The following is a 27587-nucleotide window of genomic DNA, read 5'->3' as shown; positions in this document are numbered from 1 at the left end:
TTTGATCCTGTTCTTGGGTGCTATCTGTGTAATGTCTGCACGTTCTCCCTGTGACCCCGTGGGTTTCCTCCCACATCCCAAAGACGTGTGGGTTTATAGGTTAATTGGCCTCTCTCTGTAAATTGCCCCTAATGTGTAGGGAGCAGACAAGAAAGCGGGATAAATAAAACTAGTGTGAACATGTGATCGATGGTGGGCATTGACACGGTGGGCCAAAGGGACTGCTTCCATGCTGTATCTCTAAACTAAACTGTATTTTTAGTTTGTATTAAATGTGCCTGCATATGAAGCTGCTGGATGAATTTAATAATTAGGGTTAGCCCTGACTCAAATTCCTGATCAGATTATTGAATGATTGAAATGCTGGTTTCATGTTAAGATCTGCTTACAGCTGAGATTTCAAAAATAAATTGCCTTGAAATATAAATTTAAGGAACACCTTTTTGGAAGTATCTGTCAGCAGTTGGTAAAGATTGTAATAATTGGCTAGTTTATTGGCTCTGTTTCTTCAAATCCATTGGTCTTTTGACCCTACTCTGTGAGCTAGATAAAGCAGTTCTCTGGTTGTCTCATTAACGCTCCCAAAGTAGAAACCCCTTTTCTTTCTATCTCGTAGTATAATGTGCCTGGTGTTAACATTTGCATTATGCAATCTACCCCTGAATTCTGACCTAAAACAACTATTCTAAAAAATTCAATATTTATATTGTAACTTGAAACATCACCTGTCTTGAAGTCTGCTATTCAGCTGATGTGCAATGTTTCCTTCACAAAAATCATTCATACAACACCTGCAGAGTGGTGCTCACTAGTGTCACTTCATCTGTCTCTTAGTTTCCTACAAACAATTCATTACCTTTTGAGTTTGGTTTGGGAATAGGCAAGTCGCTTTGAAATTCAATGCTATGGATTCCGTTACTAAGAATATTTTCATTATCTAACTAGTGTGATTTATGATATTGGACCTTGAAACAAGAATCAAGTCGAGCATATTTAATTGTCATATAGGCAATGGACAATAGGTGCAGGAGTAGGCCATTCGGCCCTTCAAGCCAGCACCACCATTCAATGTGATCATGGCTGATTATTTGGCATTTGGATATATACTGGCAATTGGACAGTGACACTTTTACTTGCAGCAGCTTTACAAGCCCATCAAAGCAATAACGCACAAATAAAAATCACCAAACAAAATATTAATAAACGAATAATCAGAAATAGGAGACAATCAGATACTTGGAAGTGAATGTTCGCAGGAGTGAAACCTCTTATTGATTATTTGAGTTTATGTGAAAGAGCTTATTTTTAATTTTACCATCCCTTTCTAAAAATTATTTTTACTTGCTACAAACGTTTGCCATGCCGCAGAATTTGAAATTCAAGTTAAGTGTTAGGCAATGGATGTTCTAGATCTTACCTGATAATTGCATAGAATGTTGTTTTATTGCCAGACACCAAATCCAGCTGCAAGTGAATTCATCCCAAAAGGAGGATCAACCCCAAGGCTAAATTCTGTGTCCCAATCCAACATGTCTGCCTTTTCACCAGCCTTATTTTCTCATCCATCCTTGGGCAGTCCATCAGCAGCTGGCTTAGCCCCAGGTAAGCTACAAGTGATTCATTACGTATCTAATCAACTCTCCTTATCTTTTATTTTAATAATGAGTATGATGTACAACTCATTTGTTTTGAGATTTTTCAAAAGAACAAAAGAGGTCATTTGCAGTCAATGCTATATCAAAGTGAACGGAGAAATGTATGTCTGATGTATTACCAGCTGTATTTAACACTTCCCAGATAAAAAAAGACCCATTTAGGTAGATGAATTGACAAACATCAGAAATTTCATTCACTATTCATCCTTGCATTTGGTAGGGATACGGGACATAACGATGAGGCAAAGTTTGTTGGTTCCTCATTTGTGGTATAATAATTTGGTTAGAATCAAATCTGTCAAAACTTAAGCATTCTAAATCAAAACGAGCTGCATTTTCTGGAAATCTGAAATAGAAACACAAAATATTGGACATGCTCAGCAGGTCAGTCAAAAGATAAACAAATGGTGTTTAAGGTTTTTTGTTTTGAAGCATGCTGTTTACAATTCTAGGATCTGATGTTGTTCTGGAAACTACTTCTACAAATGAACATCATATTAAAAAGGCCATTATTTTCTTTTTTTCTCTCTATGCTGTTAATGCAGGAGATGTGGCAATGGGGTAGGGAGTGCTTGCAAAGCATGCTTTGATATGCTTGTTTAACATTATGCACTTCCGAATATTTGAAAACAAAATGTACTTACTTGTAAAGCTACTTGCTGCCAGTAAAGGTTCCAAGCACATGCCCAACCTTGATGTAGAGTCAGTAGTACATGAGTGCTGGAGAAAAGATTGAAGGCATTTGCCATCTTGGTCAATCAGCAATGCCGAATATATGATCCAGCTTGGCTTCCTCTTGAATCTTTGCTATCATGGAAGCCAATCTACAGCAACCATGTGATATCAAGAAATAGTTGAGATCAGGCAACTTTGTAGCTATAGTCCTGAAGACCTGCATTCCAGACCCAGCTGCTAATTCGTTCCAGTACAACACTGACAAAGTAGCAAATTGCTTGGATATGTCCCTTTCACACAAAAAAACAAATTTGGTCTAGCTAATTACTGACAAATAACTCTCAAACATCAGCAAAGTGAAGATTATCATCAATAGGTCTATCAAATGGCATTTATTTACCAATGCCCAGTATGGGTTTCATTAAGACCACTGGATCCTAAAATTCATTGTGGCATTGCCCAATAAAGAAGCAAAGTTCTGAAATATAGAGTTCGGGTTAGGAGAGAGAGATAGCTCAGCTATGACATAATCTGTTATGACATAACAGCGACTGCCCTTGACAACAAAGCAACATTTGTGGCTTAAGGTGCCTGTGTAAAACTAAGTCGATGAGCATAAAAGGGAAAACAGTTGGAGTTAGTCATGCACGAAAATCAATCATTTCCCCCCCCAGGACATCACTACATGGACTTCATTAAATTGTTCAAGGCAGTGTCTTGGGCACAATCATCTTCAACTACTTCACCTACACCAAAGTCAAATACTAGAGTGCATAGCTTTAAGGCGAGAGGGGCAAAGCTTAAAGGATACTAGACAATGTGGACCCGTTGGGCCCAAACCTCTCTTGCATTGGTGCAGCACCCTGTCCTTCCTCTCTCTCCTCAACCCCCTCTCCCTTCTCCCCCACTACCCCCTTGCCTCCTCCCCTCCCCTTCCCCTCCTTTTAAACTTTAAAATATGAATAACTTTAAAAATATAACACCGATTTCAATAAAACTACTTGCATTATCACTAAAGTGACAATGGTGAGTAAGGTGGGCCTAAAATTGTCGCGCTATCATGTACTGTTTTGGCTGAAGTTCAGTCACAAACAAGATAACAAACGAGAGTTTTAGTATATAGATGTGTGGGGCACATTTTATTACAGAGAGGGTGGCGAGTGCCTGGAACATGCTGCCAGGGTTGGTGTTGGATATGACAGTGGCATTTAGGAGACTTTTAGATAAGCACATGGATATGGAGGAATATGGATTATGTGCAGACAGATAAGGGTTAGACTTTGCATCATGTTCAGCACAGACATTGTGGGCCGCAGGGCCTATTCCTGTGCAGTACTGTTCTATGAACTTCATCAATGATCTGAAGCTTGCAATTGACGATGTTTGCCAATGATTGCACAATGTTCAATTTCAATTGCAACTTTTTAACAAATGAAGCAGCCCGTATTTGCACCTAGCAAGACCGAGACAATGTTCAGGTACTAGCTGTTAGGCGACACATAATATTTGTACCACAAAAGTGCCAGACATTGACAATCTTCAATGAGAAGTTTAACCACCTGCACTTAATATTCCAAGGTGTAAACGTCACTGAATCTTCTGCAACTAACCTTGCAGTCACCATAGGCCAGAAATTCACCTGGACGAGCCATTAAATACTGTGGCAAGTGCATTCAAATGCTCTTGTCCAGAGGTATTGATTTGCCTTTTGGCAAAGCCTTTCCACGAAGTACAAGATGAAGTCAAGAGCAAGACCTTTTACTTGATTAATTAAATGCAAACAACTCCAAGAAACTTGACACCATCCACGGCAAACGGTACCCTGTCAACCTCCCTGGACATTTATTGCCGCTATCAGCAAACTGTTGACAGTGTGTACAATCTACAATATGTACTGCAGTTACTTTCACAGGCTACTCTGACAAATTGTCCCAGACCTGTGGCTCAACCACCGAAAGGACAAGGGCCTCAGATGCATGCAAGTATCACCACTTGCAGATTCCACATGAAGTCTCATTCCATCCTGACTTGGACAAATATTATGGGTGGTTCTTTGCTAGGTCCCAAACTTGGAAATCCTGGGCCAACAGTGCTTTAGGAGTACCTTCACCAGTAGGACTATGGTGGTTCAAGCAGGCAGCTCACCACTAGCTTCTCAAATGAAATTAAGGTTAGGCAATCAATGGTGATGCCAAAAGTGAATATGTTTAATACTAAAAAAAAGCTTTTTTGTATTTATGTCAAGCCTCATCAGCTTCAAAAAGATAACTAATTATAGTTTATAACTCACCTTGCAAAGAATTAATGCTTTGAATTTAAAATTCGTCCTCATGGATCTGCTACTTATTTCTGTAAACTCCTATGGTGCTATAACCCTCTTAGAAAAACATATTCTTCTAATTAGCTTTCCTGATTTTCTTTTCCCCACTGATAATGGCTTTTGTCTTCAGCTTTCTGGCCCCAGATCTGGAATTCTTTACCTCTTCAACACCCTAAAGCTTTCCTCCTCCGTTAAGGCACTCAAAATCTTGCTCTTTGATCAAACGTGGGACACGATTTCCTTCTTTTGCTCTATCTATTTTAGTCGGAAATACTTATGTTTTAGGTCAGTATTGCTGCAAGTTCAAGGAGTTTGGAGAAAAATTAGTGGTCTGGTGGAATGAGAATGTCTTCCCTAAAAGAGGGGAAACTGAATGTTGGAATATGCCTGATATATCTGGCATGGGTGGCTGTAAAATCTTGGATTGATCATCTCAAAAATTGAAATGTTCAAACTATTTGAGTTTGAAACGACATGAGAAAGTTATTTCCTTCAAACTTACTGGCAAATAACTTGGAAGATACGCATACCAGCTCTACACTAGATGCATTTTTATTGTAAAGTCATCTTTGTTTCTTTTGAATGGAAGAGATTTGTGTGCACTATGCTGAATTTTGGGCAGGGTACTTCAAAATGATTCTGTTTGTTTTTCTGCTTTAACATGTATGTGATTTGAGCCTGACTAACAAGACTTTTTGCAATTTGCCTACTGCTAAACCTATTAAGTATCAAAAGGTGAAATTTACAGTGAAGGTTTTCTTGTTCAGCACCAGAGAAGTAGAGATCCTTCCATATTTGCTTTTTTTTTCCTGTCATTTTTTTCCTTTCTTCTGAAGGAGTTGACTTGCAAGGGTGTGGTTCTTCCAACACCTTACCCAGGTGGCCAATATATATGTGTGAACCTTAAATAATTGTTGACTGATTATCTGGTAATCAAAAATAAGAAGCTGGAGCTGAGGCCTATTTGTAGCACCCCTTTCACAATGCTGGCTGCAATCCACTTTTACTGCGCAGACTACGGATTGACTCTGGGATCATCTTGGATTGACTGGCTTAGGTGTGCACTGGAAAATCTTCCTGAACCATCAGGGACATTGTATTCTCTCCTTTCTTTACCCTCATGCACAGTTGTCAGACAAAGAAAATAATTTGTATCAAGGCTATATGGCTTAATATCACGTTTTGTGGAATGAGTTTCATTGTGAACCAAATAATTGATTCCTTTTCTGCCCTTATCTATTCATGAATTTACAAATTTTGGTAAAAATGGATTATTTGGCAGAATGCTATTGAAATATGCCAGTGTACGATTTGAGATGTTGATGTAAATTGTAGATGGCTTCTTATTAGTACATGTTTCTTCACTAATTTAATTTTGGATGATTTAAGCTATTTATGTTTTGGTTGAATTGTTGCTCTGAATAACATCCCTTTGGGTGTGATACCTAGACTCAAGATCTTTAAAGTATTGTTGCTGTTTCCTAATGACAGCCAGTGGTTTAACTGCAGTTTTACATGTGATTACATTTAGGTGTTTAGGGAGTATGTATCCTCGAGAAATCGTATTTTTTCCCCTTTAGAGGTGAAAGACTTCCCTCACTGTAACAAAAATGATGAGCAAATATATTAATTTATTTGTCTATTTTAGGTTTGTTTGTATTTTCCTCCATTTTTGGTTTCAGAAGAAATTGCTACAAAATCCTTTCACTGCTGAAAGAAAGTAAATCTCTGTTTAATACTAATGAGAGACACGTTGCCTTGCTTCAATTGCCATTTTACTCAATGTGACTATTATTTGACCCATGTCCAATTGTGTTTTTTTTTTAGATATGATAAATTGTACCACATCCTTAGATATGATACTGACCTGATAAGAAATCTGCTTCAGATAATGTTTGTATACAATACTTTTAGTAACCAGTAAATGTTGTAAGAAGCTTTTTTAATGCTTCTTACAGGCCATTTTAGTCGGTGTGGGCAATTGAGTCAAAGGGCCTGGTTCTGTGCTGTATGATTCTGACTCTATGACAGTAAATGCTGGCCTTTCCAGCAAAGTTCATATACTATGAATGAAAAATTAAAAAAGGTCTAGAAGACAACATTTCAAGAAAATAGCTTACAACCACCAATGGATAATTATGGATGCGGAACAAGTGCTTACATGGCCATTGATAATGTTCAGTTAAAAAAAACTGAGGGGCATTGTCCTGTGTCTATTTGTGTCTAGCTTCTTTAATCAGGCATGTGAATTTTCTGCGTTTCCGCGGATTTCCACGTTTTAAAAAATCCATTTTCCGCGCTTTTTGCATTGTTTCCGCGTTTTTCACGTTGCCAAATAAACGGAGAAATCAGTTCGGAAAAAAGAAAGGAAAAAAAACGCTGTATAGACTTGTAATGAACACTAGGGTTCCGCTAGAGGTCGCTAGGAGTTCCGCGAGAAATCCCCCCGCGCGCCCTGGAAGTCTCCCGGAAAATGTGGCACCTAGGTTGGGCAAGGCAGCCAATCTCGACCTCATCGGGACTGCCACGGCCAATTGATGGGTTGAATTTCCAACCTGCGGCCGGGGCTCTGGAACTCCAGCCCAGCTGGAGCGAGCAAATCTATCCCCATAGCTGACTTCCTTGGCCTGCTGGATAAACCAGCAAAGCTCTGGAACCAAGAGTGCCAGAAAATCAGTGGTGGAACTGTAATGAGTAAATATTAAATTTAAGTGCAAGATTATATAACTAAATTAATTAAGACAGGGGTAAAATATAAAACACAGCAGAAAAGCCAGTTACCAACGTTTTTGGGCTGATTATCAATTAATGTACGAATTTACTTCAAAATGTTATTAGTGTACAGTAACATATTCACATTATTTTGTAATGTCTGTTTTTACTTTAAAATGCACTAAAAGAGGCTTGAAACGGATAATTTTGTGTGTAAATTTTCAAAAATTTCCCGGTTTATTTATTTTTTACCCCCATGCGCTCAGCTCTTTTCCTCTTTTTTTACCTTGCTCACATGCCTGCTTAATATAGTTATGAAGTTATTGTAAATCTCGATGTATATCTTTCACTTGCTAACTAGCAGGATGCAAATATATTCATGGAACTTTGAAATTGCAGTTGGTGAGAATGTGCTTGGGAAATACTGTGGTCCAATTTAATTTATTCACTCTGCACTCCCATTAGTACAATAGAATCCAGAAGGACAGCTCTTGACACAAAGTTCTGTAATTTAAATCTATGCTGTAATATTTTGTAATGTGGGATAGTAACACGCAGCGTTGTGTGACTATTCTGGCCTCTGATAGTGACGATTCATTTTTCAGTATTTTTAGTTTTGAGGCATGGTCATATGACAAGATCTTCATAAAACATCTTCACAATATTACAGCCTATATATTTAAATATCTTGTTGCAAAGATTTAAGTAGCCATGTATAGAAAAGTGGGAAATCATAGAAGTCTTTCAGTACCAAAAGAGGCATTGCAATGACATTTATTCAATTATTACAAGCATCATTGCTCTTGCATTAGCTAATTGCAGAATTGTGAAGAGCTGATGGGTTAAATTTCACTTTTATACAGAATTAGTGTTCATCCATTGCAAAATTAAAAATGGAAAATGTTAGAAATACTCTGGTTAGGTAGCATCTGCAGCGGGAAGCAACAGGTTAAAATTTCTGATGGTGGATGGAACTGGGAAAATATAGAAAATGGGCGTGTTTAAACTAGCAGAGAAAGGAGAGTTATGGGGAGAATAACAAGCATGTCTATTACGGGGGCGAATAACACGCACGTCTATGACAGAAGGGTGAATAACACTCACGTCTATGATAGGATGGTGATGGAGAGTCAACCCGGAAGTTGTGGAGAGAATGGTTCCTGTGGAATGCTGAAAGAGGAGTAGAAGGATGTTGGCTGGAGGCATCTTGTTGAAGTTTCCCACAGGTGCTGCCTGGCCTGAATATTTTTGGCATGTTCTATTTTTATTTTTGAATTTCAGAATCTGCAGGTTTTTCTGCATCCACAGTGAAACAGCATAATGTTGCAAAAGTTTTGTTTGAAAACCTTTTGTTGGATTGAGATTACTCGTTTCTGTTGTTAAATTCCAATTTCTGTTGTTAAATTTCTAAATGCCCAATATTTCCTGCCTTATGGAGCAACGCCACAAAACATAACTGCATTTATAGTGTATACAATAGGGACAAAGTACAGTGCCCTCCATAATGTTTGGGACAAAGACCCATCATTTATTTATTTGCCTCTGTACTCCACAATTTGAGATTTGTAATAGAAAAAATCACATGGTTAAAGTGCACATTGTCAGACTTTAATAAAGGGTATTTTTATACATTTTGGTTTCACCATGTAGAAATTACAGCAGTGTTTATACATAGTCCCCCCCCCCCCCCATTTCAGGGCACCAAAATGTTTGGGACGCAGCAATGTCATGTAAATAAAAGTAGTTATGTTTAGTATTTTGTTGCATATCCTTTGCATGCAATGACTGCTTGAAGTGCGATTCATGGACATCACCATGATGGGTGTCTTCTCTGGTGATGCTCTGCCAGGCCTGTATTGCAGCCATCTTTAGCTTATGCTTGCTTTGGGGGCTAGTCCCCTTCAGTTTTCCCTTCAGCATCTAAAAGGCATGCTCAACTGGGTTCAGGTCGGGTGATTGATTGGACCACTCAAGAATTGACCATTTTTAGCTTTAAAAAAACTCCTTTGTTGCTTCAGCAGCATGTTTGGGATCATTGTCTTGCTGTAGAATGATCCGCCGGCCAATGAGTTTTGAGGCATTGTTAATTAAACAATGAAACAATGTTACATACAGCTTTTAGTAATTCTAGCATGCAACAAGAAAAATAAACAGTGATGGAAATGACTTCATTTTAGAAAATCCTGCAGGAAAAATAATGCGAGACTAAAACACTAGCTCTTAAATTCAAATTCAAATTGCTTTTATTGTCATTCAAAAATAGATTTGAATGAAATTGTCGTTACCATGCAGTCATAAACAATAAAGAGCACAAGACACACAATTACATAAATTTAACACAGACAACCATCACAGTGATTCCTCCAAGCACACCCTCACTGTGATGGAAGGCAAGGAAAAGTCTTATCTCCTCCTCTGTTCTTCTCCCGCGGTCAGGCAGTCAAACTGCTACTTCGAGGCGACCGAGGCTCCCGACTTTTGAAACCCCTGCCGAGCGATGGAAGGTCCCCGAGCCGAGCAGGCCGATGAAGGTCCTAAGTCCCCACCGGGCGATGGAAGGTGCCGCGGCCGAGCCACGCAGGGCGATGAAGGTCCTGCGAACGGGTCGATCGAGCCTTACGATTCGGGGCGGTCGCAGCTGCTACGGCTGGAGCTCCCGAAAGCCGGTCGCCAGCCAGGGACCTGCGAGCTCCCGATGTTGCGGTCCACAGAGCCCGCAGCTGAAGCCTCCAAAGGTGGAGATGGTAAGTCCAGGCCCTGCGACCGGAGCCTTCAAGGTCGATCCCAGCTGGAGGCCGCCAACTCCACGGTGTTAGGCCGTTCTGCCCCTCTCCATCGGGGACCTGGGGTGGAAGGTATTGCACCGAGGAGTCCCCTGCAACCTGTTCCTCACGCGGTTCACAGACTCGCCAGCCGCCTGCCACTTTTGCGGGTTGGAAGAGTCTGTGTACCACGTGTACGTGGAGTGTGTGAGGTTGCAGTCCCTGTTCCAATATCTAAAGGGGCTGCTCCTTGCTTTTTGGCTGCACTTTTCACCCACCATCCTCATCTTTGGACACCCTGTGCGTAGGGGAGAGGGTAGGGCTGAAGATGTCCTTGTTGGGTTGCTCCTGGGCCTGGCCAAACTGGCCATCCGCGACTCGCGACGCCAGGCGGAAGAGGGCTCTGCCCGAGCCAGCTGCCTACCCCTTTTCCGGGGTTACATCCGCGTACGGGTGGTGTTGGAGAGGGACTACGCGCTGTCCACGGGCACCCTGGAGGATATCCGGGACCACTGGGCACCGCGGGGGATTGGATGTATCCTGTGTAATACATTGATGGTACCGAAGTAGAGATGATTGAAAGCTTCAAGTTCTTATGAAGAAATATTACCAGCAATTTTTTCTGGCCCAGCCACATTGAAGCAAAAGCCAAGAAAGCACACCGATGTCTGTACTTCCTTAGAAGCTGTAGGAAGTTCGGCATGTCCCCAACAACCCTCACCATATTCTGCAGATGCGCGTTAAAAAGCATTTTGCCGCGATGCATCACAGCAAAGTTTGGTAACAGCTCTATCCAAGGCCGCAAGAAATTGGACGTAGCCCAGACCTTCAAGCACACCTGCCTCTCTTTCATTGATTCCATCTACACTTCACGCTGCCTTTGCAAGGCCACCAGCATAGTCAAGGACCTGGTCTCTCTCCCTGTTCTCCCATCAGGCAAGGGGTACAGAAATTTGAAAACTCATACCTCCAGATTCAGGGACAGTTTCTTCCCACCAGTTAGTGTGTGGCCCTGACCTCCCATCTACCTCATTGGAGATTTTTGAACTATCTTTTATCGGACTTTATCTTGTACTCTTTATGTGGATGGCTTGATGGTAATCATGTATAGTCTTTTCGTTGACTAGCGCACACGCAACAAAAACCTTTTTACTCTGTAATGAACAAAACTATTTGTAATCTGAGGTTTGTTTGGTTTTGCTGAAAAGTTCCAATTGTAACCAAGTAGCAACTTTATGATACATATATACAGTCATAGTTGGAAGGATGCAGGAGCCATCCGAAGTATTTCCTTTTTGTGCAATAAAACATGTTATTACTTTGTGCAAAATTTTAGTACCTGTGACATCTGCATTAGGAAAACACTGTTCTGCCATTGCATTATGACTATTTTGGAAATCCTTACATTTTGTGCATGAATGTCTTTATGTCCGTGGTTTGGTGTCACGGATCTATATAAAGCATGTTCAACCATCTATAAAGGACAACCAGAACCTAAACAATTTTAAATTGCTTTTGAAAGTGATAAATAGTTGGTTAAACATAAGTCTTTGGGGAAGAAAAACTGTCTATAATGCTTAGGGGATTCCCTGAGGACAGTGGTTCTGCTGCAGATGAACAGAATGGGGTGGGGAGAGGCAAAGTATTTCTTACAAACTTGTTTTAAAATTTAGTGTGAGCATAGATTATGTGTAAAATAGCTAATAAAGGCTGTGAGTGGTCATTAGTTGTTATTTTCAAATCATTATTATTTTACTTGGGCCTTGGTACTTGCAGTTTCTGTTTCCAAAGTACTGATGTTGGTTAAATCTTGAATTTGTGCATAATCAGAATCTCATCTCCAACAATTATATGGAGCTCCTGAACTCTTAACACAAAAACTGATGTCACCTGTGTAGCTTTCTCTTCTGCATCACTACTTTTCTCCTTTCCCTGTCATCCTTTTGAGTTTTCAACTTTCTGCAGCTTCTATCCTATTTCCCCCTCGGAGCTCACTTTGTGAATCTGGAGTTAAAAGTTAGTGTCAGCAAAAGGTTCAATGAAAGAACTGGATGGTTGAATTGATGATGCTCTTTGCTAGAAAATCTGGTGACCTTCCCCATTCTGATAACCTATACTTCCTCCCCCCCCCCCCCTCTCTCCTCTCTCCCTGGTTCCCCCACCCCCTCTCTCTCCTCTCTCCCTGGTTTCTCTCCCCCCCTTCTCCCTCTCTTCTTCCCCCCCACCCCCCCCCCACCCCGGTCCTCCCTCACATCCTCCACTGTCCCCGTCAAATTAAATGAGTATGCATGGTTATTTGGTCACAGTTGTCTCCTGTGAAATATACCACAGCTAAAAATACATCAAAACAATATTTCTAAAATTTAAGGTCTTGCAACAACATGTTTGGGTACTCCCTTTATGGTATCAGTCAGTCAAGCAGAGCTTTTCTTTTTTATAATTGGTCTATGGGGCGGAGACAATATTTTATGCTAGCTAGACGTGTATAGTTTAATCTTACCTATAATGTTATGGTTTTACAGCATAGTAGCAGGCCATTTGTATAATTGACTCTCTGCATTCTCTCTTTTAACATCTGTAGTTGGTGCATTTCCTCTGGTTTATCAACGTACCAATTGATCAATTCTTAAGCAGTATGTGGCGGCCTCCACACATGAGAGGTCAACGCTAGATCTAGTATTGGGAAATTGGGATGGGCAAGTTAATGAAGTGTGTGTGGAGGTGCCTTTTGGGACCAGTGACCACAGTTCGATTAGGTTTAAGATAGTTATGGATAGAGACGGAGAGGGTCCACGTGTTGAAATGCTCAACTGGGGTAAGGCCAACTTTAAGGGGATGAGAGAAGGTCTCGCCCAAGTTGACTGGAGCAGGTTATTTGAGGGGAAAGGAACATCGGCCAAGTGGGATGTTTTTAAAAATGTACTGAAGTAAGCTCAGGATGTGTACTTACTTCAGACGCCCCCGTTAGAGTGAAGGGCAAAGCAGGCAAACGTAAGGCAGCTTCACTGACAAGGGAAATTGAGACATTATCAAAAACAAGAAGGATGCATGGGACAGGTATAGGCAGCTGGGATCAATTGCATCCCTGGAGGAGTTTCTGGAACTAAGGAGTAAACTAAAAAAGGAAATCAGAAGGGCAAAAAGGGGTCAGGAGGTAGCTCTGGCGGGTAGCATAAAGGACAATCCCAAAATATTTTATTAAATACATAAGGGGGAAATGGATGACTAGAGAGAGAGTGGGACCTCTCAGGAATCAAAGCGGTCACCTCTGTGTGGAGCCACAGGAGATGGGCAAGGTACTAAATGAGTATTTCTCTGTATTTACCGAGAAGAAAGACGGTAGGACGGATGAAATTGGAGCAGTCACTGGAAGTGTCTTGAGAGCAGTCAGGGTTACCGTCGAAGAAGTACTGAAGGTACTATCGTGTATGAAGATAGACAAATCTCCAGGGCCTGATCAGATATATCCAAGGACATTGCGGGAAACTAGAGTGGAAATTGCGGGAGCCCTGGTTGAAATTTAAGAGTCATCCTTAAATCCAGGAGAGGTGCCGGGAGACTGGACAGTGGCAAATGTTGTGCCTCTTTTTAAGAAGGGCTGCAGGGAAAATGCTGGGAACTATAGGCCAGTGAGCTTAACATCTGTAGTTGGTAAGTTACTGGAGAGTATTCTGAGGGGTAGGTTATACAGGCATTTGGATGGGCAAGGGCTGATCAGGGATAGTCAGCATGGTTTTGTATGTGGAAGGTCATGTCTCACAAATCTGATTGATTTTTTTTAAGACTTGACCAAAAAGGTCGATGTTGTGTACGTGGACTTCAGTAAGGCGTTTGACAAGGTTCTGCATAGTAGGCTGCTCTGGAAGGTTAGATCGCATGGGATCCAAGAGAGACAGCTGAATGGATAGCAAATTGGCTCCATGGAAGGAAGCAGAGGGTGATGGTGGAAGGTTGCTTCTCGGACTGGAGGCCTGTGACGAGTGGTGTGCCTCAGGGTTCGGCACTTGGTCTGTTACTGTTTGTCATCTACATCAATGATTTGGATGATAACTGCAGGGCAAGATTAGCAAGTTTGCTGATGATACAAAAGTTAGTGGTTTTGCAGATAGTGAAGATGGTTGTGAAAGATTGCAGCAGGATCTGGATCGATTGGCCAGGTGGGCGGAGGAATGGTTGATGGAATTTAATACAGAAAAGTGTGAGGTGTTGTATGTTGGGATGTCGAACAAGGGCAGGACTCGCACAGTAAATGCTAGCCCTCTGGGTAATTTGGTAGAGCAGAGGGATCTAGGAGTACAGGTGCATGGTTCCTTGAAGGTCGTGTCGCAGGCAGTTAAGGTGGTCAAAAAGGCTTTTGGTACTTTGGCCTTCATCAGTCAGAGTATTGAGTATAGAAGTTGGGAGGTCATGTTGCAGTTGTATAAGACTTTGGTGAGACCGCATTTAGAATATTGTGTTCAGTTCTGGGCACCATGTTATAGGAAAGATATTGTCAAACTTGGAAGGGTTCAGAAAAGATTTACAAGGATGTTGCCAGGACTAGAGGGTGTGAGCTATAGGGAGAGGTTGAGTAGGCTGGGTCTCTATTCCATGGACCACAGGAGTATGAGGGGAGATCTTATGGAGGTATACAAAATCATGAGAGGAATAGATCGGGTAGATGCACAGTATCTTTTGCCCGAACTGGGGGAATCGAGGACCAGAGGACATAGGTTCAAGGTGAAGAGGAAATGATTTAATAAGAATCCGAGGGGTAACTTTTTCACACAAAGGGCAGTGGGTGTCTGAAACAAGCTGCCAGCGGAGGTAGTTCATCAATTTACCATAGTTTCAAATTCTCTTGATTAACTGAGACACAATAGTTGCAGGTTCTGTGGATTGATTACCACATCAATGGTAGATTGCTCACGATTGGGGAGCCTACCTACGTGAAGTTGTCAGCCATCTCCAACCCCATGATTAGTATTAAAATATGGTGCAGACAGCATCTTGTGCCATAACATAGGTGTTGCTAATTTATATCTTTCCTACTAATTGATGGCTCCAACTATAATGGTGCTGCTACTTTTTATTGTTAATTTTGGATGTAGATTCCTTTCTTTTGTGCTTCCTCATAATAGGGCAATATTCTCCTCAGTATTACCTCGCCATTCTTTTTACTTTCCCTGAATACCTTTGGATAAAGCTGTGATCTGAACTGTGCTGAGCCATTGATATAATAGCATGTCTTGACAGTCAAAAGATCAGTGAGTCAATCTAGAAATCACATGCTGGTACACCAAGTGTCTGTTTCACTGCTGGAGTCTGCATTTGGGGACGTTCTGAGGAAAGTGTTGCATTTTGCATGCAGATGTAAATTTACATCTGGAGGGTTGCTGTAGGTGTAATGACCCTTGTTAATTTTCAGTGGGGGTACCAACCTGTCAGATGTGATAAATACCAGTAAATGTCTATGTTGTGTTATTGTTTTTCATTAAGTTTTGGCTTTTAACAACCATCGGAGACTATTAAACACAGATTAAAAGTCTGTCAGTGGGCGCACTGTTGATGATGGTCAGGGCATTCCAGATGCGGGACTTCCAGATTTGATGCCTGACGCCCATTTATAGCTCAAGTCTGCAATACGTTGGCAGACGCCTGTCAATTGCAGAGGGTAAAATCTACCCATTGTCAGAAAAAGTGAGAAAATTCAGGCTGCTGAGGACCATCGGTGGGCCAGGCTCATGGAGAGCTGACCTTTTTCAATTTTTGTCATCTATCATGGGTGCATCTAAAGATATTTGAAAGAATCCGAAGTTGTATTATTTTATTCATGTGTAAGGATGCTTATCATTAAGGACCTGTGCCTGATTTACTTTGAATTCCATCAGAACTATGGTAATCCTAATTCTCAAACATCTCCATTAGGACCCTTTCATTGAACCAAGCAAAGAAATCCGTTGCATCTTCCTGTCGTTAAAATCATTTTAATTTTTATTTCAAATGGACCCTGCCCATCTTTATTGTTTCTCTGTAAATGCTGTCAAAATTTAATTTGATTATTATTTCGCTTCATCTTTCTTGTTTAATTTCCCCTTAAATTAAGGCAATTATGATACACTGTATCTTTTGTAATTGTCCTAGATCTTGCACATGCTTGTAATATGCTTACACTTGTCAAAAGATCATTATCTTTTGCTGATTTGTTTTGGTTGGACCATGCAATAGACAATAGACAATAGGTGCAGGAGTAGGCCATTCAGCCCTTCGAGCCAGCACCGCCATTCAATGCGATCATGGCTGATCACTCTCAATCAGTACTCCGTTCCTGCCTTCTCCCCATACCCCCTAATTATCTCATCTTGAACATACTTCTTTGTTCTCCATTTTTCTTGTTCATGAGAGCTTTTTTTTCTCATCTAATTTAAGCCTGTTTGTTTTCTAGCACCTGCTTCCTGAATTCTGTAGCTAGTCATAAATCTTTAGAGGATGTGTTGCTTTTTTCATCACAAAGATTATCAAGTTCTTGTTACTTTTTTGAATATGACAAACATGTTTCCTGTTAAGGTCTCCTTTGTAGAATGTGACTGCTTTAACACCTTGGGCAATATTTCTTATAGTTTAAATACAAGGGAATATATGAGATAAAGTGAATGTGAAGAGTGATCAAAAAGCATTGTGGTGATAATTGATTATGCTTGTGCACTAAATGAAAGCATCAAATAAAGTGATTAATCCACATTTGATCTTCTATGTGTGGGGAAGATTGTTTCATGAGCAGTGAGTATCTTGAACTAAATTGATAGAAGTGAAGAGACTCTGAGTTGGGAATGACCTGACATGGGGAAATTCTCCCATAATTTTAAAGCATTTTTCAAGCTGGCAATAATGATAAAATGTTTCAAGGTATTCATTGATGTTTGGGCATTGGATTTATTCCATTAGTATGGGTAGTATTAGCCTTTCTATACAATGAAATGAAATAATTGCATCGTGCATGTAGAACGATATGGTATGACCTACTGTAGAAAACTGACAAAACATCAGTTCACTTCAAAGAAATCAGCTCTTTGTGTTCAGGAACAGAATCCTTGTGTAACCCAGGGTTAGCCTGTATTAGAAAAAGAGTGTAGGAAGTAACTGCAGATGCTGGTTTAAACCAACGATGGACACAAAAAGCTGGAGTAACTCAGTGGGTCAGACAGCATCTCTGGAGAAAAGGAATAGGTGATGTTTTGGGTCAAGACGCTTCTTCAGACTGTCGACCCGAAACGTCACCTATTCCTTGTCTCCAGTAATGCTGTACGACCTGCTGAGTTACTCAGCTTTTTGTGTCTAGCAATCTGTTTCACCTTTAACAACTGTTTGGGGGCCTGGGAGTTGGGAAGGAAGGTGGTAAAAGGGCAGGTGTTGATCCAAAAGTCACCTGTCTGTGTTTTCCAGAGATGCTGCCCGACCTGCTGAGTTACTCCAGAGATTTTTTGGTAAATCCACATCTACTTTTCCTTCTTTTAGGAATAAAAGGACAAGGCTATTTGGAAACTTTCACTTGCGCTGCCATTCAGTTAGATCCTTTCTAATCCTTTTGGATCATATTCTAGTCTTATGCTTTGATCCCCTTATTATTCATGAATTATCAATATTGGTCTTGGATATGGTTGTTGTCCTCTCGCAGGTATTTTCTGCACCACCTTATCTCTGCAATTTAAGCTGTTTGAGGTAGCTAAATTCTGCTGAAAGTCATCAGCTTTGAGTGCTGTCTGAACTGCTGTGTTTCCAGTATTCTGTTTTTTATTTCAAATGTAGAACATATGCAATCTTTTTGACCTCAGACCACTCTGTGCACTTACACTGTTGTAATGAAGCTCAATGGAAACTTAATGAATATCACAGCATTATTCTTTTGAGAATTTTGCAATTAAATTCAGCAATTTCAGATCAAAATCACTCTTTTTTTCCCCACTGTTGGTAATTAATTTCCCTGCTAATCAGCAATAACATTTATATAGACACATCTTTTGTGTCTTGTCCTTTTTAGCTGTGCATCACCATTTTCTTTCCTCTAGGGATTTTCTTATTCTTTCCACGTTTTTGCCCTTCCATTGTTGCTGTACAATTATAATTTGTTGCGTCTTTAACCTGCTGGTATTCGGTGTATTCCATCACATTTTTTTCTTTACATAGTTTGTTCTTGTGTTCTCATACAATTTATCATTGTGTCTTGGAGCATGATGGGCACCTCTAAATTCTAAATTAATGTCCTTTTTTATAATTTTGCATTTAATTTGCTATTTAGTCAAAATCTATAGTGTGATGTTGCAAATAATCTGTATCGTCGCCTCTCAGCAAAAGCTGAGAGATTGCAACAAGAGATTGTGCAATTTAGTCTATTATTTTACACGATGGTTGCCTTAGAATTTTCTATAATGCTCTGCATTTGTCATTTCATCAGGTATTCGCATGTAATATTTTGGATTAGAAAATACCCCAGAGAAGTGGAGGAAAAAAGTGATGATAATGTCACAGTTTAATCAGTAATTAGCATAATTTCTAAAAGTATGTTTAATATAGAAAACCCATTTAAAATAAATATATTGACAGATGCCTTGTTCATATTAACACTTCTCTCTGTTATTTGGTAAAACAGGAGTGCTGAGGATAATTTAATAACAAAGGTATTGAACTTTTCAGGAATGTCCTTATCAGCTGGATCATCTCCTCTGCACTCTCCAAAAATAACTCCTCACACATCACCTGCCCCTCGAAGAAGGAGCCATACTCCAAATCCAGCAAATTTCATGGTAGCTACTAGTGCCTCTACACCAGTGTCTGATGCAGTCTCTCAGTCTTCATCTTCTGGTCAGGTGATACAAAAAGAAACTGTGGGAGGGACAACTTACTTCTATACTGACACAACTCCAGGACCTCTTCCAGGAATGGTGTGTAGATACTTTTTTTGTTAAATACTGCAAATCAAGTGCTTGCAATGCAGCAGAAAATGAACTTGGAATGGGGTAATGGTAAAATGTAAGCTGATGCTCATTTCATTTATTTTATTGAGCAAATGTGAAGTGACTATGTAACTAATTAGATTAAGTAAAATATTGTATCAGATTTGCTGCCATAAATGCAAAATGCTCTGTTTACAGTAGTCAAATGTTTATATAAATGGGAGATATAGTTAACATTTTGCAGTTGATTATCAGGTTTCCTTGTTTTCCAGGTATTTCCAACATATATTTATCCTTCATCTGCACCCCATGTTGCTTATATGCAGCCCAAAGCAAATGCACCTTCTTTTTTTCTGTCCGATGAACTCAGACAGGTATTTTGAACATACTCACAGCCTACCATTGTGATATTTATATATGTGTGTATGTTATATGAAAATAGTGCTTTGCAGCAAACCAAGTATTTGGTTGATATTTAAATAATGCCCTTACTGCTGCCCTTTCAAGATAAAAGGGCTACTTTCAGAAGGATGTTATCCTGCCAAGTTGCAGGGAAGAAACTGGTCAAAAACCTGACCCTTTTTCAGATACAATTTACTGCTCTGAACAAAAAATTACTGCTCTGAACAAAATTATATAGTAGGGACACAAGAGACTGCACATTCTGGAATCTTGAGCAGAAAAGGTGCTGGGGGAAATCAGCTGGCTAACCACATCTGTGGAAGGAAATGGACAACAGCAGTTTGGGTCTATTGTTATAGGAAGAAGGCAGGAGAATGGGGTTGAGAAGGTCAGCCAAAATTGAATGGTGCAGCAGTATAGATAGACCAAATGGCCCAATTCTGCTCCTACAACTTGTAAACTGCAGACATTAACATAAATGTATAATTTAGACACTAATTTGCAATACATTTGAGATGATACCAGTTTTTCACCTTGTATATTTAAAAGCAGAATTGTATAGGCTGCAAATTCAGTTTTATTTTGTTGATCAGTTTTTATAAAACTAACATTTTAAGGATGTGGATGTCAAGAATAGCAAGGCCAATATTTATTGCCTATCTCTATTTGTCTTGGAAATGGTGATGGTGAGTGACATCTTGGAACTGTTGTAAGCCTTGAGAGCTCATCACAGGCAGGGATTTACAGGAATTAGTCTCGGCAACAATGAAGGAAAAATTATATATCTCAAACTGAGGATGGTGTAAGACTTCAATGGGAACCTGCAAGTAGCGATATTCACATGTGCCTGCCCTCCTTGTCCTACTTGCTGGTAGAGGTTGCAGATTTAGGAAGTAATGTTCAGGGTGGCCAAGATGAATAAGTATATTTTAATGGATGAAAGGAATTAATGTTTCGCAAGCTAGATGGGATGCCATTTTAGCTGACTATCTTGTCCTGAATTGCGTGAGCACAGTCTTGCTCTTCTCCAGACAAATGAAGAACATTCCATCATGCTCTTGACTGGTACTTTGTAAATGAAGGAAAGGCACTGGGATGCCAGAAAGTGAGTCATTTGCCAAAGTATCTGGCAGCTCCAGCACCTGCCCTGTAACCACAACCATTATGTGGCTGGACCCCAGTTGCGATTACTGTGGACAAAGGACTACATTCGTTAAAATACTCATTACAGACCCCTGGATGTCAGTAGTAGAGCACTTGCAATAGTCATGCCATTCAGTTTTGATGATTAGACTCTTTATTGTTGGAAATGGCTGTTGGCTGCCACTTTAGCAGCAAGTAATCCTCAAGCTCCAAATCAGTAATGCTGAATGCTGGCTAGATTTTTACAGTAAGCAGGCACAGAGGCTTCATAGAACACTGTGCAATTGAGTCAAAATCCCCACTTCCAATGAGAGAAAGATTAATGATGAAGCAGCTGAAGACAATGGAGCTAGGACATTGCTTTGAGGAACACACGAAGCAATGTTCTGGAACTGGCATGAGTGACTTTGAACAACTGCAACCATCCTTTGTGTGAGGTCTGACTACAACTGTTGGGGTACTTTTCACTTGGCATCCATTAATTTAGTTTTTCTAGGGTTCCTTGATGCCACTTGGTGAAATATTGTCTTGCCCTCCCGTTTAGAACAAAAAATCATGAGTAATTCATTAGCGCACTTTAAAATAAAGAGCATTGAGATTCATGGTACAACCGTATAAAACTTTAGTTAGGCTACTGCTGGAGTGCTACTTGCAGTTTTGGTCATCGCACAATAAGAAGGATTCGATTGTACTGCAGAGGAGGTTCATCAGGATGTGGCTCAGTGTGGAACATATCTGCTGTGGTGAGGCTCAATCGATCGGGATTGTTTCTCCTTCGAGCAGAGAAAACTGAGGGAGGTGCACAATATTTTGAGGGGCATAATGTAGATGGGATTTTTTTTTCCTTGGGAGAGCTGTGTGTTTTAGAGGGCATATGGTTTACGGTAAGAGATTAGAGATTTAATGGGGATTTGAGAGATTTTTGTCATCCAGAGGGTGGTTGAAATCTGGAATGTACTCAAGGAGCTGGTGAAGGCATAAATGTTTAGACGGACATGTGAAATGCAGTGGTGGAGAATAGCGGTCTACACTTTGCATTTAAAGGTAGAACATGCACTACTTTTAATATGTTGTACTGCATTTAGTGACACAATGTGAACATCTCTGCAGCAAATGCAAATTGGATGACTGAAATATAGGTTAATGTTTCAGGTTGAAGCCCCTTCATCAGAAATGAAACATTAACTGGTTTCACTTTCCATTAGATGCTGCTTGACTGGTTGAGTTCTTGCAGCATTTCTGTTTTTTGTTTTCAGATGCCAGCATTTGCAGTTATTTTTTTGCCTGGATTGGATGATTGCTTTGCAGAACACCCCTATTCAGTCTGAGGGGGATCCTGAGTTTCTAGTTGTCTGTCACTGGTTCTCCATCCCACTTCCATTCATTGTCCTCTTAAACTGTTCCAAAGTAGCACAATGTAAGCTAGAGTATCTAATTTTCTAACTAGGCATGTTACGGGTTAGAACTCGACGATATCAACGATAAATTTAACATTTTCAGATAAATGACCTTCCCATTTTTGTTTGGAATTGACCAGTTTTGAAGAAAGGTCATCAAACCTGTGCATTTGTTTATTCTTTCTGAAAATGCTGTCTAACCTGTTTATTTTCTCTTTATTTCTGATTTACAGCAACTGCAGTCTTGCACTTCTCAGTTTCATTTTTAAAAATCTTTTATTTACATCTTCAAACAGGTCGGGAGCTATTAAGAAACATTCACCGTGCATTCGCCACTACCTTTGTCACTTGTGCAACTCAGTACCTCTTGGTCTGCATCCTACCACAAATATTAGAAACATAGCAGGAACAGGTGTAGGTCAGCCCTTTGATCCTACTCCACAATTCAGTATTATGGCTGATCTTTCTCAATGCCTGTCAAGCACCTCCTTCCTTAGTTTTGGAAGTGTTTGTGTATCCCACATTGAACCACCTCAGAACCTACACAATCGTTGTGGAGACAAGAAACTGCAGATTCTGGTTTACAGAAAAGAAACAGGGCTGGAGTAACAGCGGGTCAGGTGTCGGGTTGGGACCCTTCAGACTAATTGTAATAGGGGGAGGAGAAAGCTGGAAAAGAGGTGGGAGTGGGATAAAGCCTGGCAAGTGAGTGGAAGCAAGATATATGAACACATGTAAGTTTTAGTCATGTTGCCAGGACTGGAGGGAGAATTATACGGAGCGAATAGGTAGGTGATACTGTCAAAATTATTTCTCATTTAGTTGGTTCCTATTTTCACCTTTTTACTCATCAGGTTGAAGTACTGGTAGTCTTTGTGTGTCCCCCTGATGATCACATTCCAGAACTCTCTCCACCACCCTTCCATCCCCCAAGTGTGGTTCCATCAGCCTTTTTTTCCTCCTTGCCTGCTTCTACCGATCACCTTCCTGTCCTTGTCTCCTAACTCCACCCACCCTTCCTCCCCACTGGACTCCATCTGTCCTTGATCCTATACCTCTTCTTGGTCCAACCATTACCTACTGGCTCCTGTCTGCCCCTCCTCATCTTCTCTTTAAACTGACTTTCTTCCCTCCCCTCACTCAGTTTCTTCAGCAGTGGTTTTTTTTGCTCCAGATTCCAACATCCACAGTCTCTTGTGTTTTAGTGACATTAGTGGACGGGAAATGATTGTCAATACTGTTCAAACTCCCCGGCCCTATCTCTGTGAGCTTTGGATGTTTTAAAACACTTTATCTTTGTCACTCATTTGGCTCAATGCGGCAATTTCTTAGGATAGCATGCGTGATCAGCCTAGCTTGTATTGAGGTCTACAGCAGAAAATGGGAAACATATCAGTGAAAATTTGGAAGCAAAATCATAAATGGATCCATATGTTTCTTTTTTCCCCAAGATCGCCTAATTTTTAATTTAGAATCAAAGAATGGTCACAGGTGCAGAGGGAGGCCATTCTGCCCATTGTGTTTACACTGGTCCTCTACTGGAGCAGCTCAGTAGTTCAAGTCCCTGGCCATTTTTCTGTAGCTGGACAGGGTTACTTCTATTCGCTCTTGTGCTTGGAACTTGCCTCAGTACATCTTCAGGCAGTATATTTCTGATGGCAACCCCACACTTTTATTTTAAAAGGCACTTTCACTCAATGCTTTTTTTCATCTGTGACCTGTAGTCCTTAATTCCTCCTCTTCGTCTTTTTATCAAATCACCCCACTGTTTTCTCTGACAAAAACTGTCCTGGTCTATCTAATCCATCCTGGTAATAGTAGTTTCTCATTCCAGGAATCATTCTTTTATGCCAATGACCCACGTTGCCATTGTGTCACTTATTATATTAATTCGTAGCTGCAGTGGGTAAGTTTATAAGGGGTGAAACCAAACTGTGTAACTCATTAATGTTTCTTTATAGGAGTTGATCCACAAGCATTTAATAACTATGGCACAGATTGACCAAACTGAAAATCCAGGTAAGATTGGTCTTAACCATTTGACTCTGGTTTTGTAAAATTCAACAAGGGTCCCTCCAGTGTGTTATATGTTTGAAAGCTATGCCTATCAACTACCGGCTTGATTTATTTTGAAGTCGTACCCACTCCTGCTTACATTCTGGAATCTCTTGACTTGCTTTGTTCTGATCAGTGAAATCATTCTTACTAGCTGAGACAGTCCTAAAGCTGAGCAACAAGGTATCCAGTGGCTTCTGCCCCACAAATAACATGACATGGTGTAGAGCAGCTCCCATTCACAGACCTCCTTTGAAAACCCTTGGCAGACAGCAAAACCCCTGTTCCAGCTTTGCCATCTGTCACGTTTTTTTTAGTGCTTCTGAATTTCAAAAACATAACTTAATGATTTTTTAAAAAAAATTGTGAATAAATAGAAAATATTAAATAGCGCAAAAAAAGTTAAATTAAAAATAACTAGTTTTAAAAAAAACATTTTTTCTTGCTATAACCTCTTCTTCATTAGCCCTGCGGCCAGTATTCATTTGAATTGGACTCTTGGAACGTGCTATCTCTTAACCTAGTAAGGGGCCCCGAAAGCAGATGTCCCAGTGTAACTGTTAGGCAATCTCAGCAAGCTCCTGTTCCATGTGGATTTTGACAAAAGAACATAGCTGGAAAATGACCAGCAGAGTTTTGCAGGGAAATCGCCAATGGGATTTGATCATGAAAAAAATTCCATTCCATGATTCCCAAAAACATTTGTTCTGCTGGTAGTCAGGGAGAAAACAATCTACTTCTTTAAAAATAAAAAATAAACTCAATTATTGTAGCTGAAATTTATAATTTTACGTTGCAGTGTGTCATTTTGAGTGATCAGCAAGAAAATAATACTATAGCGTTATTTATTTTGAATTCTACAAATTTAAATTGTGCACAGAAGGTGATCTTACTGGTGCCACAAGATTAAGCACTAAAAGTAGAAATAATGAGATTTCAAGTTTGTATAACTTTCTGATTTTATGTTTCCTCAATTCACAGTACTGAACCTGGGGCATTATTGCACAATAATTAAGAAATAGCTCTCATCTTAACTATCACATTGTTCCAATTAAACCAAAAATGGACTTGTAATCGCTGTTCCCAACATAGATACATGTTCGTTGGGTTTTGTAACTTCAGTAAGCTTTTCACTTCTGTGATTAGTGAATATAATATCTGCATGTTAGTTTATGTGAAATATAGTCTGTGTTAAACATAATCAGCTCTTAATTTTTGGTTAAATGTTGCACTCTATTTGGTTTGACAATAGTTTCAAAATTGCTGGAACTTCTATTAGCATCTACAAAATCTCTGTTGTCTTTAATGTAGGTAAATGTCCCAAAGTTCTTCCTAGTGGCACAATCAAAAATATCAAGCCAAAGGTGGTGTCAATAAAAGTGATATTGGTCAAGAAATTGTATTTTACGGAAGGTTTTGGTGGTAGTGCAAGAGGTGGAGTATTTGGAAGTGAATTCTATTACCTGAGGTTCAGGTGATTGAAGGTTTGGTTACTCGCAGCAGAGTGAAGAATTTGGGGGGGAAGATCTTAAGGTGTGAGTCATCCTTTCAAAGTTACCAGCAGTGTTCGTAGAAAAAAGTGTGTAATATCCAGAGTTCTATCCATCAACTATTTAATAAATTAACTTTAAAAGACAGGTGTGTATGCAGTGATGGAGAATGGGATATAGACAAACATAATCTTTAGATTATATTTACCAAGGAGGTTAATGATGGATGTCCATGAAGGGGACTGTTAGAATTGTGAGCCTGAAAGATTTATAAATAGTTTGGATAATGTTCAAAAGAGGGAACCCTAGTATTTTTGTCCTCATGCTCTGAAATACGGTTGCATGTTTTCCCTGTGCACAGGAATCTCAATCCCGACAGTTACCTGGCAGAGTTTAGTTTAAGAATCTGTCTGGGGCTTTTCTGGTCTTTTCACACCCAGCCATTTTTGATCTTGGGCTTTATTTGTGCATGATTGTAGATTGCAATAATGTAGAGTTTTTAATTGATTTGTTAGCTATGTTAAGTATGTGGCTGGTAAGCCGTATTATTTTATCAATGGCAAAAGCGTTGGGAGGAGGGGGGAATTTCGCTTTTTTGAATATTTCGTCTGGTCATACTTAGTTATTAGAATAATCCGTGAACTTCTGCTTTAGGGTTTCCAACTGAAGTGGACAGCTACCACAGTCTTTTTCCTTTGGAGCCGCCACCAGCCAACCGGCTACAAAAAACGAGTAATTTTGGTTTCATTACATCATGTTACAAAGCTATAAATAGCAAAGACGATCTCCCATATTGCCTTCGCAGGATACATGGTAAGGAAATTCAACCTTAGTCATTTTGTACCAGCTCTTTGCAGGTATTCTGTTAAGATTATTTTGAGTAATTATGTATTGCAGTAAAATCTTTCCATTTATATTTGTATGTTCAAAATCAGAGATATAGTTGGTGTGGTGTGGCATTAGTAGTTTGGGAAATTTAAAGAACATACGATAAACTTGTAATTCTATACTTGCTATATTTGTGTCATTCTGTGCGGTGGCACAGTGGTAGAGTTGCTGCCTTACAGCACCAGAGACCTGGGTTTGATCCTGACTACGGGTGTTGTTTGTACGGCGTTTATACATTCTCCCCGTGACTGCGTGGGTTTTCCCTGGTGTTCGGCTTTCCTCCCAGTCCAAAGATGCACAGGTTGGTAGGTTAATTGGCTTTGATTTAAAAATTGTAAATTGTCCCCACTGTGTAAGACGGTGCTGGTGTGCAGATATTCTTAGCTGGCGTGAACTCAGTGGGCTGAAGGGCCTATTTCTGCTGTGTATCTCTAAACTAAATTGAACTTTTTGGGGTTTTATTGAATGTAACCATCTAAAAAGCACTATAGTTTAGATCTATGCGCATAATGCAATTTCAAAATGTTTCAGTTTGGTTTGAGCCCTTAAGATCAGCTTAAAATGCTGGGGGCTGGGTCTTAATGTTAAAAAGGCAAAGTTTTAATTTGCTTTGTTTACTTTCCAGGTTTTCGACTTATTAACACGAAATGCATGGTCTTAGTTGACATGTGGAAGAAGATACAACATTCAAACACAGTAACACTTAGAGAGGTATTCACTACCAAAGCATTTGGAGAACACTGTGAGTAGTTAAGAATATTCCAACCCATCTAGACATATGAATTTGCTCATAATTCTTTAACATCTGATTTGAAAGGACCGTAACATATAGATTATATCTGAGGTAATTTTTTTATTTATTTCTCTTCGGAGATCTATTTTCAAAATGGCTAAATTAACATGTCTATTTTTAATTGCTTTCATAACTGATATTGACATTGTGCTGATGGCATAATGCAAGAACTCTGGGGAAATTTTGGTGTTAAATAACTCAAATTCATACACCATTTCAACTCAACTAATTTTTCTGTAAAGAAATATTAGCATATATTGAACAATAGTGCATAAATCTCTACACAAGATATGTGCAGGCGTTTTTATATGATTTTATGGAAGAGTAAACTTTTAACGAATCAGAGCGGCAACAGTGTGCAGTCA

General features: G+C 39.9%; 1 protein-coding gene across 3 annotated transcripts in view; it reads left to right on the top strand.

Annotated features, from left to right (window-relative positions):
- Positions 1-27587, top strand: part of pan3 (poly(A) specific ribonuclease subunit PAN3) — a 74012-nt gene that overhangs the window by 26412 nt on the left and 20013 nt on the right. Inside the window, exons 5-10 of one of the 3 annotated variants that reach the window (XM_078402392.1) lie at positions 1452-1602; positions 18795-18904; positions 19327-19428; positions 23958-24015; positions 26196-26354; positions 27055-27171. In XM_078402392.1, coding sequence (XP_078258518.1) covers positions 1452-1602; positions 18795-18904; positions 19327-19428; positions 23958-24015; positions 26196-26354; positions 27055-27171 — 697 coding nt within the window. Of the gene's footprint in view, positions 1-1451; positions 1603-18794; positions 19043-19326; positions 19429-23957; positions 24016-26195; positions 26355-27054; positions 27172-27587 lie in introns of all 3 variants that reach the window. The other 2 variants (XM_078402391.1, XM_078402390.1) reach the window with 2 other exon arrangements.

Source organism: Rhinoraja longicauda, chromosome 7, assembly GCF_053455715.1.
Source record: "Rhinoraja longicauda isolate Sanriku21f chromosome 7, sRhiLon1.1, whole genome shotgun sequence".
Taxonomy (NCBI): domain Eukaryota; kingdom Metazoa; phylum Chordata; class Chondrichthyes; order Rajiformes; family Arhynchobatidae; genus Rhinoraja; species Rhinoraja longicauda.
Note: the sequence above shows the minus strand (reverse complement) of the source record. Positions and strands in the feature narration are given on the sequence as shown.